The following is a 22,914-nucleotide window of genomic DNA, read 5'->3' on the forward strand; positions in this document are numbered from 1 at the left end:
CCTCACTGTCACACTATAAATATTAACATTACCTCATTGTTACACTGTAAAGATTTATGTTACCTCACTGCAACTGTAAAGATTTATACAACCTCATTTTAACAATGTAAATATTTGCTATACCTTACTGTAACACTGTAAATATTTATATTACCTCACTGTAACACTGTAAAGATTTACATTACATTTAGATTGTAAGTGTTGCCTTATTGAAACACTGTAAAGAAAAATTACATTTTTAAAATTAAAACGTAAACAAAAAATAAAATCTAATTCAAAATATTACTATAATAGTATAGAAATAATACTAAAATAACACTGCATCACTGTGATGCTGTAAATATTTACCTTTCATAATTTTAATACTGTAACATTTTACTTTACCTCTCTGTAAACTTGTACATTTTTACAATATCTAAATTCACATTACGAACTGTAATGTTGTGAATATTTCCATAATCTCATTAATGCTATACACTGTAAATATGCTACATTGTCTGTAACACTGCATAATAGAAAGCCTCAAAATATAACTAATTATGAAAACCATTTGCTACACTTACGTAATCTTCTGTTTTCTCTTGTCTTTGACTGATGTTTATTACACCATCACTTCATTCAGACTAAAGGATGCAGATTAAAGATAATAGACAATTCAGGTAAGACAGGGGATCCATATACCATAAATAATTTCCACTATAAATCCACTCAGGTACAAAACTTAATGAAGCTGTTATGTTTAAACAGTTTGACATTGTGATGGCATGCTATCTGAAGTGGATAAATGGTTGGAGGTGTAATAAATGAGCTCACATGGCTGCCAAACTGAACCACGGGAACTCGGCCTACCGCAGACGTACCTGATGAGCTAAATTTAAACAGTTTTCATTGGTAAAGCCATAATTTAGCTTCAATTCATGTTGTTTAGAGTTGGACATACTCGAAAATGCCTTAACGAAAACAATTAACACAACAGTTTGCAACAACAGTTTAAACTGCAAATCGCCACATGACAAATAAGAAACATATAAAACAATTTGATGTGCATTTAATCTGTTTAATTAGCTGTTTATCATTCAGAACAATCTACGACTGTATGACAATCCTTACATCAGCTAAATAACATCTAGTTTATATATATTTACTGTTTTTTTATTTTGAATAGAAAACACCATCTATTGTAGGTTGATATTCCAAGGTTGTTTGAACAACCATTAAAACAGTCCTTTAAAAAAAGGGACAAATCCAACCCCATTAAGCTGTTTTATGATTGTTATTGTCTCGTTTGTACTTACAACACAGAACTCTTTATTTTTCTTTTCATCTGTCCTTGAGTTTGTTTTTGAATAGTTGTGCTCATTTGCAACATAAGTACCTCAGACATTAAGACTTTTACTGCTCTATACCACCTAAATCAATATCTAATGCGTCCTATGTAAACATACACTTTAATTTAAGACTAAAAAGAGTCTCTGTAGAAGTTAGTTAATTGGTCGTTTGTTCTCCGATACAAAAGAAGCTACAAATTAGCACTACCTGACGAAACACAGTCACAATGTTCTAGGGAGCAGATGCTCTCATGTTCTCCAACGATCCCTTGAGGCTTCGCTTACCTAATTGACCCATTATACGAGAACACAGAAGACTGGTCTCAGTCGAGCCATCATAATCACGACTGTTTATCTAAAACCTCCCAGGAAAACGAGCAGCTCCTGATGCGTTTCTTCAAAGATCTCATAGAAAGGTGTTCGAATGCACACATCAAATACAAAGAGACATAATAAAATCCCTGTGATCTATGGAGACTCTTAAAAACTCAGGAGAGGAAGCTTTGAAGACTTGATTAAAATGTCCTCTGTCTCTTGGGAAGTTCATCCAGGCAGTCTCCGGGTCATCGTGGCATTCGTCGTTTCGTAAAACTTAAAAAAATCCAGTATAAAAAATATCTTATTCTTCTATTGGTGAACATGTATGATTCAGTCATAGGCTGGTTTTAAAGTCACATGATGATCCATAAAGTATCTTCACATTTTTAGTTTCAGTGCACTGTAGAAAAGTCAAGTGCTTATAAGGAAGCCATTAGGGCTGCACGATTTAGGGGGAAAAATCCAACTGCAATTTTTCTGATAAAAATTGTGATATGATTGGACTGCAAAATTTGGCCAAAAATATTGTTATACGTCAACATAATTATCATTTTTTGCACTATTACCACTATTACTAAATAAAAAAATATGGAACAAAATATGTAAATGTATTAATAATAATGATATTTTACTGTAAAATAAAATCAAGTATTTAATAAAAAATCTATTAGCCTACTAGCCATTGAAATTATGCCATAATGCGATTATGGTTTTATTTTGATTAATCGTGCAGTCCTAGAAGCCTCTTTACATTAAAGGTTTAGTTCACCCAACATTATTTTCTCCATCATGTAATTCCCAAATAACTCATTTCATTAAACAAGCTCCACGCAAGCTTATCATCATTATCTAAAACCATAAATAAATCATTTTATTTCTAAAAATATATTTTAGCTAGTTGCCAAAGCAACAATTCACATTTTCATTTAGTTTATTTTGAAGTGCTAAAATAACTAAAACTAAATAAACTTAAACTTAAAACTAAAACCTAATAAAAACTATATAGGCATATTAAAAAAAAACACAAAATCACTAAAACATTAACAACAATTAAAATCAAAACCAGAAAATATAAAAATAAAATCTTATTCACAATATCAACAAAACCTATAATAGTATATCAATGATACTAAAATAACACTTGCTCCAAGAAGGACAAAAAAGGACATAAAAGTAGCCTATGTGACTCCAAAAATTGTGTTGAAAATGTTTCCCTTTTGCAGTATCTATCAAATATTATTCAATTCAAATACAACACATTGAGATATACAGTTAGAGTCAAAGGTTTAGAATCTGCAAAATGTTAATTATTTTACCAAAATAAGAGGGATCATACAAAATGCATGTTATTTTTTATTTAGTACTAACCTGAGTAAGATATTTCACATAAAAGACATTTACATATAGTCCACAAGAGAAAATATTACAGAAGGTTCAAACGCTAGAAGCTACAGAAGATACTTACATGGTCCTCAGAAGACAAAATAAGTTCAAATTCCAAAAGTTTTCACCCCCCTTAATGCATCGTTTTTCCTTCTGGAGCATCAGTGAGTATTTAAACCTTCTGTAATAGTTGCATATGAGTCCCTCAGTTCTCCTTAGCGTGAAAAGATGGATCTCAAATCATACAGTCATTGTTGGAAAGGGTTCAAATGCACAACAATTCTGAAAAACCAAAGAATTTTTGGGACCTGAATGAGTTTTCTGAAGTTTTAGGTTTCAGGACAAACAAGAAACTCATGAACAACAATAACACTAAAAAAAACACACACACAGCTGTGGATCATTCAGGTAATAACACAGTATTAAGAATCAAGTGTATGTAAACTTTTGAACGGGGTCATTTTTATAAATTCAACTATTATTTTCTCTTGCAGACTATATGTACATGTCTTTTATGTGAAATATCTAATTCAGGTCAGTACTAAATAAAAAATATCATGCGATCCCTCATATTTTGGTAAAATGTTTCACATTTGCAGTTTCTTCAAGGTGTATGCAAACTTTTAACTTTAACTGCTTTAGAACTGATATCAATGACCAGATGCAATGCATCTTCAACTTTGAAAAAATGTGCAGAAAATGTACTTTTAGGGGTATTTATTACCTAATTTACCCATAAAGGTTGCTAATATGCACCTTTTAGGCATAAATAAGGTACAAAGTTGTCCCTTTAAGTGTACTGACCCATCAGCTGTACTCCTACAAGTACATTTTTGCAATTTTATGGTCACATAAATTGCCTCACATAAATCTATCATATGGCTTTAGAAGACTCAAAATATGGTACTTTTATGTCATTTCATGATCCATAGTGGAGCATCGCGGAGTATTTCTTTATTAACATTCCATGGAAGAAGAAAATTATATGGGTTTGGAATGACACAAGGTAAACGATTTCTTTTTGGAGTGAACTATTCCTTTAAAATGAAAGCAGTTTTTATTAATTCAATACCTTTTCCTATTGAAACTGATTAATTTCTAGAGCTAAAGTGACCTACCAAAGCTACGTCTTTTACTTTAAATTAGTCACCATGTAATAGTTTGCTATTTCTACATTTATGCCAGTTCTTTGATACGTTGTTGTTCCTGCGCAAACATTTTCCCAATAGTGAAGTAATATTGCTACCTTTTTTTAATGCTATATCCAGTTTTTGCTTCATACACAAATCTCAATAGGAGTGGTCATCATCACTTTGCTCTTGTCTTGACGGTTGGGCGATGGGCTTTTGGAGGACTCTTCTCTAGAAGAATGTGGTTCGGACAGGATGCTACGTTTGAGGGGGGTGGGGCGTAGACAGGAAGTGCCTGAAGGCGGAGAGGGCTCTGCATGTCTGTGGGCGGAGCAACGTGCGGAACCGCCCCTAGACGCCCTACAGGAAGCTCTGCGGCGGTGATGATTCAGCAGGTCGTATTTTAGGAAGTAGAACACCTCTTTAACCCCACAGCGTCGCTCGGGCTCCAACGCCAACAGACGACCAAACATGCGCAGCGCATCGTCCGAAAACCGTCGCCACTGGGAGGGAACGACGCCGGGAGGGAACGCCCCCCCGCTGCCAGCGTTGAAATTCCGAAAAGAATGCGTCGCTAGGTAACGCCGCTTCCCACGGAAAGTTTCCCGTCAGCATGCAGAACAGCAGAACTCCGAATGCCCACACATCCTGGGTCGTCGCCACGACGATTCCCTCCGAAACCGAGGCCTGGCACACCTCGGCGGCGGTGTACGGGATGGTGCCGCTGATCCGCTTGATCCGGCTGCGTCCGCCGTGTCATTCCCAAATCTGCCAATTTCACGCGTCGGCACTCGCGGTCGAAAAGCAGAACGTTTTCTGGCTTCACGTCCCGATGGACGAGACTCTTGCTGTGCATGAAGTCCAGAGCCAAACCCAGCTGCTGAACACAGCGCTTGACCATCTCCTCCGGCAAACCGGCCTGCAGAGAGACGGAAACACACACAGTTTAGAGCAGAGGAGATACAGAGAGAAATACAGTATAGGCTCTTAATCTATGAGGGAAAAAGCAGTTGACTTTTATCCACCCAGTTTTCCATAATCAAAAGTAGGATCACATACAATTTGTGCTTGTTGAACTCCACAGATGTCTGCGGGATTCAAACATCCATCATTCATAAAGTTATGCAAATTCTCAGGGAACTGATTTTTGCAAAATTCTGCATAGTTTTCTTAAAAAATGTTGGTGATAAAGTCCACAGAGTCTGGTTAAACTTTACATTCAGACAGTTGATTTTCTATATTTGCAAAAAAAGAATAATAAATAATATTAAAAAAAAAAAATGTAAAATATTTTTCATTAAAAAAATTAAGCCTAGGTTGAATTGTGACATTACAATTATATTTTATTTATAGAATAATTATATATTTACATATAATTTGGGTTCACTTCTAGTTTCAAAGTACTTAAAATTTTACTAATTACATTTTACTTGTAATTTTCTAATTAAAAAATTAAAATGAATCATCACTGTTCTGTTTTTGAATTATTAATGACTTTTGTGGGTAAAGTTTTACTCATTGAATACCATTACTGGAATAAATTTATATTCTGTATAAAAAAAAATCTGTGCAGAAAATGCAAAAAGTCTGGTTAAAGGTTACAAAGCAATTGTTGTAAACTAATAATAGAATGATGTATAAATATTTAATAGAATTAACCAATTTAATGAACAATTATTGTTCACTGGTTTTCATTTCAGTTGCTTTTTTTAAATTTTATTTTAAATTAATTTTACTTTAATAATACATAATTGCATTTTGTATTTGTCTGTTGATTTTGTGGTCTAAAATAATACCCAGGCAAAATTTTACCTCAAAATGAAAAACAAACAATTAATAAATTCTAATATTTTGCATGCAATATATAAAATATAACAAAAAGACATTACAATTAAGACTATGTATATTTCAAGACAAATATGTTATAGTAATTGACTAATTATGCTTTGCATATAAGTTCACTCCTAGCCCCAAAATACGTACTATTAAAAATACGACTAATTACTTTTTACTTTGGAACTTTCTAATTAAAATGAAAATTAATCACCGTTTTGTTTTTGAATTATGAATTACCATTACTGAAAATAAATGTATATTCTGTATATTTTCCTCCCCAAAATGCAAAAAGTCTGGTTAAAGGCTACATAAAAGACATTTGGGTTTCAGTTAAATATCTCAAAAATATATATAGATATAGACACATATTCTCATTATTCTCCTTCATTTTTATTACTGTAAAAATCAGCATAAAGTAATTGTTGTAAACTAATAATAGAATGTATAAATATTTATTTTTAATGAACAAATATTGTTAATTGTCTTTCATTTTAATTGCTTTTATTTTTGTATTTAACTTTACTTGAATAATTATTTTTATAAAAATTCATACATAATTGGATTTTGTATTTGTCTGTTGATTTTGTGGTTAAACAACAAAATGAACCAGACATGTTCTTGACATGTTCAATGTTAAAATGGTTCTCCTTTAGTGTTAATAATGAGGCGCTGTGATACCTGAGGTGGGATGATGTCGAACAGATCTCCCGCGGGCGCGTACTCCTGTCCGAACACATAGCTGTCCTCCGTCTCAAACAGGACGTTCAAAACTTTGATGATGAACGGGCTGCAGCCCAGCGCGGCCGTCAGGCTGTACTCACGCAGAAAACTACGCAACTTCGTCTTGTTCTTACTCACGTACTTCAGAGCCAGTTTAGTACCTGCAAGTACACAAAATAGTCATGAATGACACATGAGTGAACGAACACTCTTAAAAATAAAGGTTCCAAAGGGAGGTTTTCACAGCGACGCCATTAAAGAACCTTTTTAGGTTCCCAAAAAGAACCTTTCAGTGAACAGTTCTTAAAGAATTAGCGTCTTCCAGAACAAAAATTTACAGATAATGTACTCACCCTCTTGTCATGCAAGATGTTCATGTCTTTCTTTCTTCAGTCGCAAAGAAATAATGTTTTTTGAGGAAAAAATGTCAGGAGTTCTCTCCATGTAATTGACTTCTATGGTGCCCCCAAATTTGAACTTCCAAAATGTAGTTTAAATGAGGCTTCAAAGGACTCTAAACAATCCCAGCCAAGGAAGAAGGGTCTTATCTAGCGGTTATTTTCTAAAGAAAAAAGTATAATATTTATATACATACATACATACATATATAATACAATTTATATACTTTTATTTAACCTCAAATGCACATCTTGTCTAGCTCTGTGTTTTGGTCATGATAGTTAGGGTACGTCTATAAACTCCCGTCTCACTTTCTCCTCCAACTTCAAAATCATCCTACATAGCTGTTTTTACCTTTTTTTTTCGAAAGGGGTACCTTTCTTAATCTCTGGGTCGGTACTTCTGCAGCAGTGTAGGGCAATTTTGAAGTTGGAGCAGAAAATGGGATGGGAGTTTTTAGACGTACCCTAACTGTCCTGACCGAGTTCACACAGAGCTAGACGAGACAAGTGCTTGAGGTTAAAAAGTATATAAATTGTAATTTTTTAAAAATAACCAAATCCTTTCAGTAGATAAGACCCTTTTTCCTCAACTGAGATCATTTAGAGCCCTGCATTTAAACTGCATTTTGAAAGTTCAAATTTGGGGGCACCATAGAGGTCCATTACACTGAGAGAAATCCTGAAACGTTTTCTTCAAAAAACATAATTTCTTTACGACTGAATAAAGAAAGACATGTTAGTGTTATTTTAGTATACTATTTTTTGGTTAATATTTTAAATTAGTTTGTCATATTTTATTTAAATTTTAGTTTGTTTTATTTTTGTGCTTTTATTTATTTATGTGTTTGTTTGTTTCTGTCCATATAATTTTATTCATTTTTATTTTGGTTTTAGTTATTTCAGTACTTAAATTTAAATTGTATTTTATTTCAGTTAATGTTTATTTCATATAAAGTAAAGCTCAAAATATTTATTAATAGCTTTTTAGTTTTTACATTTTTCCACTTTCATTTGAATTTTAAGGTTTTGGTCATTTTTTGCGTGTTTTTGTTATTTTTATTTATTTTATTTATTTTTTAATTTTATTATTTATTTTTTTTATTTTATTTTTTTTTCCGTTTTAGTTATTTTAGCACTTCAAGAATGTTTTATATTTTATTTTTCAGTTAATGTTTATTTTATTTCAAGTAACAAAAATGTTTTTTATGCATATAGTTTTAGGTTTAATTAACAATAATAATCTTACACAAGGGTAAATGAGATTAAATAGCTATTTCAATAAATAGTGAGCTAATTTTTGTTTTATCTCACACAATTTTATGCTAGTTTCATGATCCTTCTTAGTGTCATTTTTGGTGCTTGACAACTTCCATCTCCATTCACTTCCATTGCATGGAGAGGAGCAGCTTGGACATTCTGCGAAACATTTCATTTTGGTTCCACAGGAGAAAATAGAAAAAGAAAACTCCATGAAATGGCCTTATTTTTATACAGACTCACCCTGCGTCCGGTGCACCACCAAGTCGACTTTGCCGTAGGTGCCCTTCCCCAAAGGACCGATCAGCTCATACTGCTGTTCCAGCTCAGAGGCGGAGAGAGACGTGATTGACAGCGCCTGCATGTCCTCGACCGGAGCGCCGCCCGTCCCGCTGCCCCGTCCCGCTGGGAGAACCCCCACCTGGGCACTGAGAAACACACACACAAACTCATTTCAAGAACAATCGCATCCCGTCGAGTAACTCTCTCCTGGTATTACAGAGCTCCTTGAAGGCGTCATTTGTCTCTGTTTATTCGTCTCTCTAAGGTCTGCGTCCTCTTTTCTTTCCTCTTGTCAGCACTCTACCTACACTCTATTTCCCTAGCTGTGCACCTAACTTGACGCTCTCAGACGAAGCAGTCAAATCTTTGTGAATATTTCAGCAACAGCAAAGGGCACTAACTGAATCACGCTCCTCACGGGAATAAAGCAGTGACCCAGAATGAGGCCTCACGTTATCAGCATTATGCATAGTGACAGCACACAAAAACAAGACCCTCTGCTGAGCATCAGCACTGCACAACAACAACAACAGATGAAGATGAAGATGCCGGACGACCTTAAGATGACCTACCAGAAGTTCTGATGAGCCGAACCCCTGCTGTCCTGCCCACTTTAACCCCTGACTGAGAAACAAATGAGAAATTGATTCAGGAACACTCTCATTTTCTCTAGAGGTCATTGCCTACGTTGGTTTCTACTGCATTAAACCGCCAGTCGTTCTCTCTGGCACTTCATTCAGCTCAGCTGATAGAGCAAAAACAGTCTCAGTTTCGATTTATGAGTTGGAATTTGAATTGATTGAGCTGCAGCATACTGGATATTGAATTGGAATGACAGGAAAAGAAATGTACGGGAAAGGAATGTAATTTTATGTAATTTAAGTGTATTCTTAATTCATATTAAATAAATAATAATATTTTAGTGTATTTAAAGTATATTTATTATATATTATGCATTATATTTATTTATATTTTAGTGTGGGTGTGCATATATATATATATATATATATATATATATATATAAATAATAAAAAGATAAAATTTTAAAATATAGAAAAAGATAAAAATTTATATTTTATCATTATTATACATAAATTAATGGTCATTATAGTGGAAAACACTGAATTTATACAATAACATTATATATAAAATATTGGTATACATAGATAAATATTTCAAATTATTGCAAATTAAAGACAATTTTCTATAGTTGGCATTAAACATGTATTACATATTTCTAAAAAACAGCCCATAGTATAACATAATATACAGTATATAATATAGTACATAATATTTAGTATATATGCACCACAAATAAAATTTATTTTATTTTCTATTTATTTATATAAAATATATATATATATTTTTTATTTATTCACACGTGTGTATAATTGAAGTGTATTAATAATGAATATTATAATAAATAATAATATTTTTGTATACATACACAACAAATAAAATTATATATATGTTTGTGTGCGTGTATGTAAAGTATTATAATTAGTATTAAATAATATTTTTGTATATATATACAATATATATATATTCAATTTTATTTTTATTTTACATATTTTATATATTTATTTTTATTTATTTATATAAAATATATATTTTAAAATGTACATGTGTGCGTGTGTATTTAAAGTGTATTAATACTTAATATTATATAAATAAATAATATTTCAGTATATAGACATAAAAATACACATACACACATACATATATTATTTTTTAATCAATTAATTCTTTTATTTTTATTTTATATATTTTTTTTATTTATTTATATAAAATATTACAATATTTATTAAATATATATATATATTTATTTATTATATATTTATTATATATATATTTTTTACTTATATGTATACATTTTGTTTCATTATAGTGGAAAAACGAAAAACACTATACAACATTTATACAACAATATTAAACAAAATATTAGTATTTATAAAGAATTATTTAAAATTATTTAAAAATTAAATACAATTTTCTGGTGGTGGCATTACATTTTTATTTGTTTTATTCTTTTTATTTATTTTTTTATATATTTATTTTATATTATTTATATAAAATATTTATTTTAAAATTTGTGTATATATGTGTGTGTGTATAATTAAAGTGTATTAATAATTAATATAATTAATAAAAATATTGTATTATTATTAATTATTAGACAAATATATATATATTTTTTTTTTACTTATATATTTTTTTAATTTATTTATGTATGTGTGTGTGTATATATATATATATACACACACACATACATAAATAAATTTTAAAAATATATAAGTAAAAAAAAACATTTTTTTCAAATTCAAATATAGAAGTTTAATTGCAATTTAAAAGGCATTCTAAATTCAGCTAAAAATAGAATGACACTAGCAACACCAAGGTTATGTGTTTGATCCTCAGGGAATGAACCATAAAATCATTTGCTATATAAATAAATATAAATCTAAAATGTCCATTCAGTCAAACTGAATCTAAATTTCAGACTGAGTCTGAAATCTTCAAATCACTTTCTCTATATTAATAGTAATCATAATTGCCTCCCTTAATAATTAGGACAATCTGTTCCTCGTTGACCCCGAGGTCAACGCCTAAAGGTTGACCTTTGACCTGCCCTCTTAACAAATCACAATAATTTCACACACAACATACAAACATACAAACTCATGTTTACATTCATACATGTCGCTAAACACCAAACGTATCAGCATTGCACAAAAATTGGCTTTGTAATAAAATAATTATATTTAAAAATTAATTCTCATTACATTCTCTTGCCTTTTTAGTATTTTAAAATTGTATTAATTAATATATTTTTTAACCATTTTTATGATTTAATTTCTTTTTTTCCATACTTCATACGCTTTGGTGATATTCTGAATCACGTCTACAGTGTCCGACTCTGAAAACATCAACAACAACAACAGAAACGCCTGAATACACGATGTGCCACCAGCAGCGCAAAACAAACAGTTGAGCACAGCAAGTGCCCTTTCCCTCAGCAGCAGGTACAAGCGCAGCGTCTCCAAACAAAAGAAATCGATACACACGTCAGGCTTCAATTTCACACAGCGATGAGCCGGATGAATGAGAACTCCAGGACGCTCTTGAACTCACCTGCTGGTGCCCTGCTGTCTCTCGCCCTCATGTTCCTGCATCCAAACGCCGCGTCCGGATCCCAACCCGGCTAGAAATTCATCCCTCGTCCGCTGAGCTTCCAAAAAAGCATGATGTTCTTTGACCAAAAATTGAGTTTGCTCAGCACTCCAGCTCTGTTAAACAAAGCCCACAGTGCGCTGCTCTACATCCTGCACTCATGTGGAAAAAGAACAGTCCGTTTTCTTTGTGTTTTCTTTCTTTGTGTGCTCCTGAAGGAAGCCGCCGGAGCACGAGGAGCGAGGAGCTGGTGTGTGTGTGTTCAGTCATCAGTGATGTACAGTGTGTGTGTGAGAGAGAGAGAGATGGAGGGGTTGGGGAGGGGGTGCATGCATGCGTATCTATGCGTGAATGACCTACTTCATTGCGTTTCCGCTCTCGGATGTTGGAGGATCGGCGCTGGTGCTCGGCGCGTCTGTGTCTCGCAGCATCCAGGGTCCCTTTAGGGATGTCAGATGTGCTCATTCAACGGCCAGTCTCTTGTTCCCGGGTTCACATGATCACAGAGACCCTCGAGTCAGCGGCGTCCCGTCATTCAGGCTGCATTTTCACCCCCAATTTAACGCAGAACATAAAAGTTATTTTTAGATCTGCTTTGCATTGTGACATTCAAGCACATTTTCACCAAAGTTTTCATTCTTGTATTGCATCCTGTGGTATTGTAATATCATTATTAATATTTTGAATTAGCTTTAATTTTTATGTTTTTTTTTAAATTAATTTTAGTTGTTAATTTAGTTGTTTTTGTTATTTTTTATTGAATTTGGTAAAGTTTTTTCATTTTTTTAATTTTAGTTTTATTTATATTAGTACATCAAGTTAAACTAAAATGAGAAATATTGTCTTTACAAGTAGTTGAATATCATAAAATATTAATATTAATTAATAAAATATAAAATAAAATATTTTATTTGATATAACAAAAGTTTCGTTAGTTGCATTATAGTTAAGTTTCATCGTAAGATTGATTATTGCTATTCATGTTTTTATTTAAGAAATCTAAATAATAATAAGAATAATAATTATTATTATTATATGAAATCTGAAATGATTATAGGGATTATTAATATTATAATAATAATACTATTATTATAAAACATAATATTAATAATAAAAAGAAGAACAATAATGATAATTATAATTATTTTACATACTAATTTATTATTTTTATTATTATTATAAAGGTGGCACATAGTAATCATAATAATAATAATACAATGAAAATGAATACAAAAATTATATTGTGTTATTTATTGTTATTATTACTATTAATATTGTTATTATTCCAAAAATCTACATAATAATAATAGTTGTTGTTGTTGTTATTATAATGGCTGTTGTTTTAGTTATCATGTACCACTATAATAATAATAATAATAATAATAGTTATTACTACTATTATTTTTTATCATTATGTGACATATGAAATCATTATAGAAATGATAGTATATTATTATTATAAAAGTGGAACATTATTATTATTATTATTATCAATATTATTATCATAAATTATATTACACAGTAATGTATTATTATTATAAAGGTTGCACATTATAATAATAATAATAATAATAATAATAATAATAATAATAATAATAATAATAATGCAAAAATTATATAGTATTATAATTTATTGTTGTTGGTATTATTACTATTAATGTTGATATTATTTTAAAAATCTAATAATAATAATAATAATAATAATAGTTGTTGTTTTTTTATTATGTGCCACTGAAGTAATAATAATAATAACAATAGATATATATAAATAATAGAAATAACAAATTATTATTATTATTATTACTACTAATATTATTATAAAAGTGGATTATTATTATTATTATTATATTAAAAATAGAAATTAATATTATTATAAAGCACATATTATTATTAATAATAATAAAAAGAAGAACAATAATAAATTATAATTATTTTACACAATAATGTATCATTATTATTATAAATGTTGCACATAATAATAAAAATAATAATAATACAATCAAAATTAATACAAAGTATTAATTATATAGTATTATTATTACTATTTCTGTTGTTATTATTTTAAAAATATAAATAATAATAATAGTTATTGTTTTTTTTGTTGTAATGTGAGGAATGAAGTTTTTTAAGAATTTTTTAGGCAACAATAAACTTATTTAGACTTAAATTATGCATTTTGAAATCTATTTGAAATTTTGCTTCGAGAGATGTGAGCTCCAGGGTGTCAAGATATATGCTTTATTGCCAAGGCCTAAGACCTGAAATGAACCAAAATGTCTAAATGATTCTTATGCTGCCTTCTAGAAATGTAAATCCAGTCAAACAATTGTAGTGTGTTTCTTCTCATTTGCAGCAACAGCAAGACACCGTGTTTTGACAAGCGTCTTAAAGCCCAAATAGAGAATAATCTCACCTCTGCTTGTGTTACGCCTCTGTTTCTCTTTTCATTATGCTTTCTCTCATCTCCTGCTTGCACACTTTTTGTCCTAGTTTAAGTTGCTGTCTCCTCACTTTATCCAGGTCGACGTGTTTTTTTTCTTTTTGTTCAGAAACACTGTGTCTTATAAAATATGGACTTGAATGTAGAATACTGCTGCTAATGTCTGCCCAGTGAACCCACATCTGCTGCACAATAATGATTTCATTGTAATTAGACATAACATTATGAGGTAAGGGGCAACAACTTTGGCATTAATGTTGTACATTTATAAACTTTATTTAATAATAATAATAATAATTAGTATTTTTATTATTATAAATAATTTTATATATGTTTTATTAATAATAATAATAATAATAATAATAGTATTGTTATTGTTGTAAAGGTGGCACGTTAATTATAAAATTATTATTATTAAAAAATATTTTTCAACTGTTTATTATTATTAGTAGCAGTACTATTAAAGGTTGCACATATACAATAATAATAAAGTAAATTATAATTACAAATCATAAAGATATATTATTATTATTATTATTATTATTATTATTGTTGTATTAAAATATAAATAATAAAAATGATTATTATAATAAAAATATTAAACAAAAATTAGTATTACAAAGCACATAATATTACGAAGAGGAAGAACAATAACAATAATAATAATTAATTATAATTCTGTTACACATAATAATTATTATTAATATAAAGGTGGCACATAATATTATTATTATTAATAATAATAATAATAAAAATGATAATAATAAATCAAAATTATTATGAACATTATATCCTGTTATAATTTGTTGTTATTATTACTATTAATTGTTATTAAAAATGTAAACAATAATAATAATAATAATTGTTGTTGTTGTTATAATGGATGTTTTTATTATTATAATAATATTTTTTATTATATGAAATCTGAAAACATTATAGACAGCATTATTATTATTATTATTATTATTAAATATAGAAATTAGTATTATTAAAAAGCACATAACATGATTAATAATAATAGAACAGAACAGTAATAATAATTAAAATTATGTTACACATAAATAATTTATAATAATAATAATAATGATTATTATTATTATTATAAAGGTGGCACATAATAATAATAATAATAATAATATTAATAATAAAACAATGAAAATGAATACAAAATTATATTGTTTTATATTTATTGTTGTTATAACACTATTAATGTTGTTATTGTTTTAAAAAATGTAAATATAATAATAGTTGTTATTATAATGGTTGTTTTCGTTATTATGTGCCACTATAATGCTAATAATAATAATAATAATTATTATTATTATTAATATTGTTATATGAAATAATTATCAAAACTATCGTATATTATTATTATATTAAAAATAGAAATTAGTATTATAAAGCACATATTAATAATAATAATAAAAAGAAGAACAATTATGATAATTAATTGTAATCATTTTACACATAATAATAATGTATTATTATTATAAAGGTGGCACATAATAATAATAATAATAATACAATCGAAATTAATATAAAACATATTGTTTTATATTGTATTATATTTTGTTGTTGTTATTATTACGATTAACTGGAATATAAAAAAAAAATCGAAATAATAATAATAGTTGTTGTTTTTGTTATTATCTGCCACTATAATAATAACTATTATTATTGTATTGTATTATTATTTTTATTATTATTATGAAGGTGGATTAACATAATTATTAGAGAGAGAGACATGTAAACAAACAAAAATTCTTTTAGCTGTTTGGCTGTATTGCCAGCGTGTTTACGGATTCAGTAAATAAAACAGCATCTCCGTTACAGTCTGCTAACTGTACCCGCTCACAGCCTCTGTTTTGCATGCCAGTGCATGTGTGCTGGAGCACCATAACATCACGTGAGGCTCTCCACAGAGGCCCGTTTGTCTCGCTCTCTGTCGCTCTTCCATTTGTACTGCCTGTCATCCCTCCTTAAAACAAATCTGAAGATATTTGAAGGAAGGTGTCTGGTGTATAGACCTGCTTTTATGAAATCATTAAGAACTGAGCAACACCTCACACTCTCAGCTGTGCTCAGCAGGTCTTTGAGGATCTTCCCAGTCTTGTAATCGCTGAATATCCGTGATCCGAAGCCCTTGACCGCCTTCCAAGTGCATTCAGCAGGTCACGAATCTCTTGAGAACAAAATCTCCTGGCATTTCTGAAGAGACATGCCTCCAACACGTTCATCTCCTGCATGAGAACATCTTCTGTCATGAAATTAGCAGAAGACAACTGTGAAGTTCACGGTTTTCATGCTGAATGTCACTGCTGTATTTTGTTGTTTGGAGTTAATTAGACGAAAGGCCTTAATTATCCACCTGAAGTTTGAGTGACAGACGCTGAAGCTGACCTTTTTCCACATGTTTTCGTCAGCTTTTTCATCAAGTTTTTTTTGTCAAGTTTTCCTCAAAAATCAATCTGAAGTGCTTGTGCAGAAGGAAAACGACTTGTTTGATTGCTAAACACCCATTCGGAGCGGTCCGATATTAGCTAGGGAGCTTTATGAGTCATCTGCAATTCTGAAGAGACTGATGATCTAATATACACAACCCTGATATAAATATCCCAAACTGCTTTCACCCTTTCAGTGCGTCATTGTGAAGCAGCGGATGTCCTGCAGGCAGGAGTTTTCATCTCTCTCAAGAGAGTTTTGTAATAAGGTCACTCGCTCTGTCTTTCAGCGACCAGACGCCCCTTCTGTAGGTTTGCAGATCAGGTGTGACTCAAATTAGCGCTGCAGATATGAATGATGCCTCAATCGTGTGATTTGTTAAGGAGAGCTGTGCGATCACAGCTGATTGGAAGTGATTCAAGTTACAGTTTTACCTTGATGATGATAAAACAGATCCTAAATGCAAAAGGTCACTAAGAAACCACCCAGGAAACATGCTTGACCCTTTTATGTTATCAGTTTGACCCACAACACATTTTTGAGCTGACAGAAATAATGGTTAACCTAAGATTTTTTGCTTGAAATTGTGTTTAAACCTTATTTATTGTCTATAACTGCAAAGTGATGTGGAATGTGCATACAAATTTTTATTACGATTGTAATGTCCCTTATGGCAATAAATAAATAAATAAATAAATAAAATAATAATTAATAAATTAATTAAATTATTTATTTATTTATAAATAATAAAATATATAATATAAATAATATTTAATATTTATAAAATATCTTTATTTTATATAATATATATTTATTTATTTCTAAATAGTAAAATATATAATATAGGTAATATTTATTTATTTTCAAATATATTTTTACATATTTCAAACTATATACAAAAATTTTGCTAAAATATTTCAAAATTTATTTTAACTAAATTTAACTACCGTTTCTTTGGCCATTTTTTTTTAAAAAGTATATTTCTTAAAAAAATATACTAACAGGTAAAATCAAACAAACAAAAAAACCTTACTGTTGTCTATTACCTATGTAATATTTTTATATACATTTCAAAATATATGCAAAAAAAAAGGCCTAAAATATTTTCTGCTAAAATTGTTGTATTAATGTATGTATGTATTTATGTAAATAAGTCTACCAATACATTCTTTGTCCATTTTTGTATTTTTAAAATATTAAATCCATGCATGTCACGTTTGTATAATAAAATATATGATTTAGATAATATTTAGTTTCTTTGTTTTCAAAGAAACCAATTCTTTTATATATTTTTTAAAAAATATATTCATGTCACATTTGAAAAAAAAACGTATTTGTTGTCTATTAGTCATGTAAACATATAATGCATTTTAATAAAAAAAGTTCAAAAAAATTACAATATTAAAATATTATTAATATTTATTAATAATTAATATAATATTACTATATTTTGTAACATTAAAATTTTACAAAAAAATGAACATTATTGTCATTGAATGCAGCTCCCGATCTACATATATCCGTCTATGTTCGCACAAATCATTTGTAATCCAGCTTCACTTACAGCAGAAATGAGTATAAGGGTTTTTATGAATCATTGCGATCACCTTTCCTAATAAAGTGCTAGTTAGCAAGTTTGCGGCTAAACACGGCTAAATGCGGATAAAATAAACAGGCTTGTCACTCCACAGAGAGAAGAGAGGGGCGGGGCGAGCAGAGCTCATTTGCATTTAAAGGAACAATCCCTCAGAATAAGTGGATGTTTGCAAAGCTCATTTTGACAAGGTAAAAAGGGTGTTGTTTTACACTACAATTGAACATTTTTAACCAAAGTATATTATAGACTTTTAATTAAGACTCTAAAGAATCATTTCAACTTGTGGAAAATGGGCATCCGATGACCCCTTTAAAAAAGTTAAAAATTTTTATCAGTTCATATATGTGAATTTTGTTGGAATCATGTCATTTGTAGTGCCATGCTCTACTATTTGAGCTTCAAAAAAACAAACAAAATGTATTTAAAAAATAAATAAATTAAAAAAATAATTACATTTATAGGCCTATATTTAAAATACTGTTTAGAATATTCATTAATATGTATATTTTATGATTTTTGGTGAATTGTATTGAATCCAAAACATAATGATTGCACTGAGAAATTTAACTTAATAATACCACTCAGGGTTGAAACCACAGAACACCATCGAAACGGCATAGCAATCATGGTGGCGCGTTTTGCATGGGCAAATGCTGAAGGAGAAGTAAAAACCGGGTTGTATTTGCTCTCGGGTGGGCTCGGCTGTCGCTGTGTAATTGGATTTTCTTTTTCACGGTCTGGTCATTTTCAGCCGAGCTCTCTGAAGGTCTTCTCCTCTGCCTGTGTCGGCTCCTAACAAGATGCGTCTCTGCAGACAGCGGCTACATCCTAAGATATTACATCTTATTTACAAGCAAAGAAAAAACGGCAGGACTGACACGGATTGCTTGAGGGTTTTGTCTGTGATCTGTGGTTTGAGCTGGATGTGGGCTGTTTGTTCTGCTAATGCTGTCTAGTGATGCTGGTCGGAGGAAAGAGTGGAAAGGGAGAATTGGACAGGAGCAAATAATAGCCTGGAGTGTGAGAGAAACGGTATTTCGGTGTAAATGACAGGGCTATGTTGGCTAAAATGCTTGGCTTGTTTACACAAAGCAGAAAACTGCTGAAATGTGAGAACGAAAAAGCTTTGGATGCTGCCATCTACTGCTTCAGAAAGAGTATTTGAAATCTCCAAGGGTGTAGGTTTGATTTTGGCATTGGTGGAGACATAACAGCAGACAACAGGCATTTCATTGTTTGTAGTTCAAGCATGGTAACCACAAACTAACCATAGTTTAATTATAGCATTCGCAGTAAAACTGTGGTTATACAAAATACATGGTTACTACACTTTTACTATAGTAAAATGTGTATTGTTTTTTTCTTCTTTGTTTTGTTTTTGTAACTGTACTCCCTTAATGATTCGCGAACCTGCATGTAATCCCGATCTGAATTAAAAGATTCACAATCCACAATCCGAAGTCAAATGATTCGCAATCCACGCTCCGAAGCCCCGATCTGAATCAAATTCACGAACCCGCACATACGTAAGTCCCTATCTGAAACAAATTATTCGCGCTCTGAAGTTCCGATCTGAATAAAAAGATTCACAATCCACAATCCGAAGTCTCAATCTGAATCAAATGATTTGCAAACCCTCTTCGAAGCGCCGGTCTGATTCGCCCTACGAAGTTCCGATCTGAAACATTCATGAACCCACTATGAAGTCACAATCTGAATCAAATGATTTGCGCTCCGAAGCCCCGATCTGAATCAAGTGATTCACGAACACTCTCCAAAGCCCCGATCTGAATCAAATGATTCACGAACCCACACCTACGTAAGTCCCTATTTGAAACAAATTATTTGCGCTCTGAAGTTCCGATCTGAATTAAAAGATTCACAATCCACAATCCGAAGTCTCAATCTGAATCAAATGATTTGCAAACCCTCTTCAAAGCTCCGATCTGATTCGCCCTATGAAGTTCCGATCTGAAACATTTATGAACCCGCTATGAAGTCTCGATCTAAATCAAATGATTCGCGAACACTCTCCGTAGCCCGATCTGAATCAAATGATTCACGAACCCACATGTAAGTCACAATCTGAATCAAATGATTTGCGCTCTGAAGTTCTGATCTAAATCAAATGATTCACAATCCGTGCTCCGAAGCCCCGATCTGAATCAAGTGATTCACGAACACTCTCCAAAGCCCCGATCTGAATCAAATGATTCACGAACCCGCACGTATGTAAGTCCCTATCTGAAACAAATTATTCGCACTCTGATGTTCCGATCTGAATTAAAAGATTCACAATCCACAATCCGAAGTCTCAATCTGAATCAAATGATTTACAAACCCTCTTCAAAGCTCCGATCTGATTTGCCCTATGAAGTTCCGATCTTAAACATTCATGAACCCGCTATGAAGTCTCAAACTAAATCAAATGATTCGTGAACACTCTCCGTAGCCCGATCTGAATCAAATGATTCACGAACCCACATGTAAGTCTCAATCTGAATCAAATGATTTGCAAACCCTCTTCAAAGCTCCGATCTGATTCGCCCTATGAAGTTCCGATCTGAAACACTCATGAACCCGCTATGAAGTCTCGATCTAAATCAAATGATTCGCGAACCCACATGTAAGTCACAATCTGAATCAAATGATTTGCGTTCCGAAGTTCCGATCTAAATCAAATGATTCACAATCTGTGCTCCGAAGCCCCGATCTGAATCAAGTGATTCACGAACACTCTCCAAAGCCCCGATCTGAATCAAATGATTCGCGAATCCGCACTTAATTCCTGATCTGAATTAAATGTTTCACGCTCCGGAGTTCTTATCTGAATCAAAAGATTCACGAACCCGCACGTACGTAAGCCCCTATCTAAAACAAATTATTTGTGCTCTGAAGTTCCGATCGGAATTAAAAGAATTACAATCCGCAATCCGAAGTCTCAGTCTTAATCAAATGATTTGCAAACCCTCTTCGAAGCTCTGATCTGATTCGACCTACAAAGTCTTGATCTAAATCAAATGATTCGCGAACACTCTCCGTAGCCCGATCTGAATCAAATGATTCACGAACCCACATCTGAATCAAATGATTATGCGCTCAGACGTTGCGTTCTGAATCAAAAGATTCATGCATCCACATGTAAGTTCTGATCTGAATCAAATGATTCACAGACCTGCCTCGAAGTTCCAATTTAAATCAAATGATTCGCGATCTGCGCTTTCTGAATCAGTTCACAAATCTGATTTGCAAACCCTCTTCGAAGCTCCGAATCAAACGATTTGCCCTACGAAGTTCCGATCTGAATCAAACATTCATGAACCCGCTATGAAGTCTTGATCTAAATCAAATGATCTGAAATAAAGGATTCACAATCCGCAATCCGAAGTCTCAATCTGACTCAAATGATTTGCAAACCCACTTCGAACCTCGGATCTGATTCGCCCTAAGAAGTTCCGATCTGAATCAAACATTCATGAACCCGCTATGAAGTTTGATCTAAATCAAATGATTTGCGAACCCGCATTTAATTCCTGATCTGAATTAAATGATTTGTGCTCTGAAGTTCTTATCTGAATCAAATTCACGATTCACGAACCCGCACATAAGTCCATATCTGAAACAAATTATTCGCGCTCTGAAATTCCGATCTGAATTAAAGGATTCACGAACCCACATGTAAGTCACAATCTGAATCAAATGAATTGCGCTCAGACGTTGCGTTCTGAATCAAAAGATTCATGCATCCACATGTAAGTCCTGATCTGAATCAAATGATTCACGGACCCGCCTCGAAGTTCCAATTTAAATCAAATGATTTGCGATCTGCGCTTTCTGAATCAGTTCACAAATCTGATTTGCAAACCCACTTCGAAGCTCCGATCTGAATCAAACGATTTGCCCTACGAAGTTCCGGTCTGAATCAAACATTCATGAACCCGCTATGAAGTCTTGATCCGAATCAAATGATTCGCGAACCCGCACGTTCGTCCTGATCTGAATTAAATGATCCACGCTCCGAAGTTCCGATCTAAATTAAAAGATTCAAAAACCCGCTCCGATGTTAAGATCTAAATCAAATGATTTGCAATCCGCGCTCCGAAGTCTCAATCTGAATCAAATGATTTGCAAACCCTCTTCGAAGCTCCGATCTGAATCAAATGATTTGCCCTACGAAGTTCCGATCTGAATCAAACATTCATGAACCCGCTATGAAGTCTCGATCTAAAGATTCATGAATCCACACGTAAGTCCCGATCTGAATCAAATGATTCACGGACCCGCCTCGAAGTTCCAATTTAAATCAAATGATTCGTGATCTGCGCTTTCTGAATCAGTTCACAAATCTGCACGAAAGGCCCGATCTCAATCAAATGATTCACGCTCCAAAGTTCCAATCTGAATCAAATGATTCACGAACCCATGTGTGATCCAATCTGAATCAAATGGTTTGCCAGTCAATCATTTGCTATAGCATCAAAAAACATTTGCATGGGGCTACATCCATGCTGATATGAAATAATACCCACAATCCAACTTAAAGTAAAATAATAAAATAAAGTCCCACACAACATTTTATCTGAAAATATTTAATAATAAATATTTCACG

At 31.6% G+C, this 22,914-nt stretch overlaps 1 protein-coding gene across 1 annotated transcript; it reads right to left on the reverse strand.

The window, feature by feature from the left end:
- Window positions 1-340: 340 nt before the first annotated feature.
- On the reverse strand, window positions 341-12,325 carry sbk1 (SH3 domain binding kinase 1). Its single transcript, XM_051098325.1, is given in 6 exon segments — window positions 341-4,695; window positions 4,697-4,904; window positions 4,906-5,078; window positions 6,674-6,876; window positions 8,617-8,801; window positions 11,788-12,325. Coding segments are annotated over 6 exon segments (1,200 nt in total). The 5' UTR covers window positions 11,829-12,325; the 3' UTR covers window positions 341-4,305.
- Window positions 12,326-22,914: the final 10,589 nt, after the last annotated feature.

Source organism: Labeo rohita, chromosome 24 (genome assembly GCF_022985175.1).
Source record: "Labeo rohita strain BAU-BD-2019 chromosome 24, IGBB_LRoh.1.0, whole genome shotgun sequence".
Classification (NCBI taxonomy): Eukaryota; Metazoa; Chordata; class Actinopteri; order Cypriniformes; family Cyprinidae; genus Labeo; species Labeo rohita.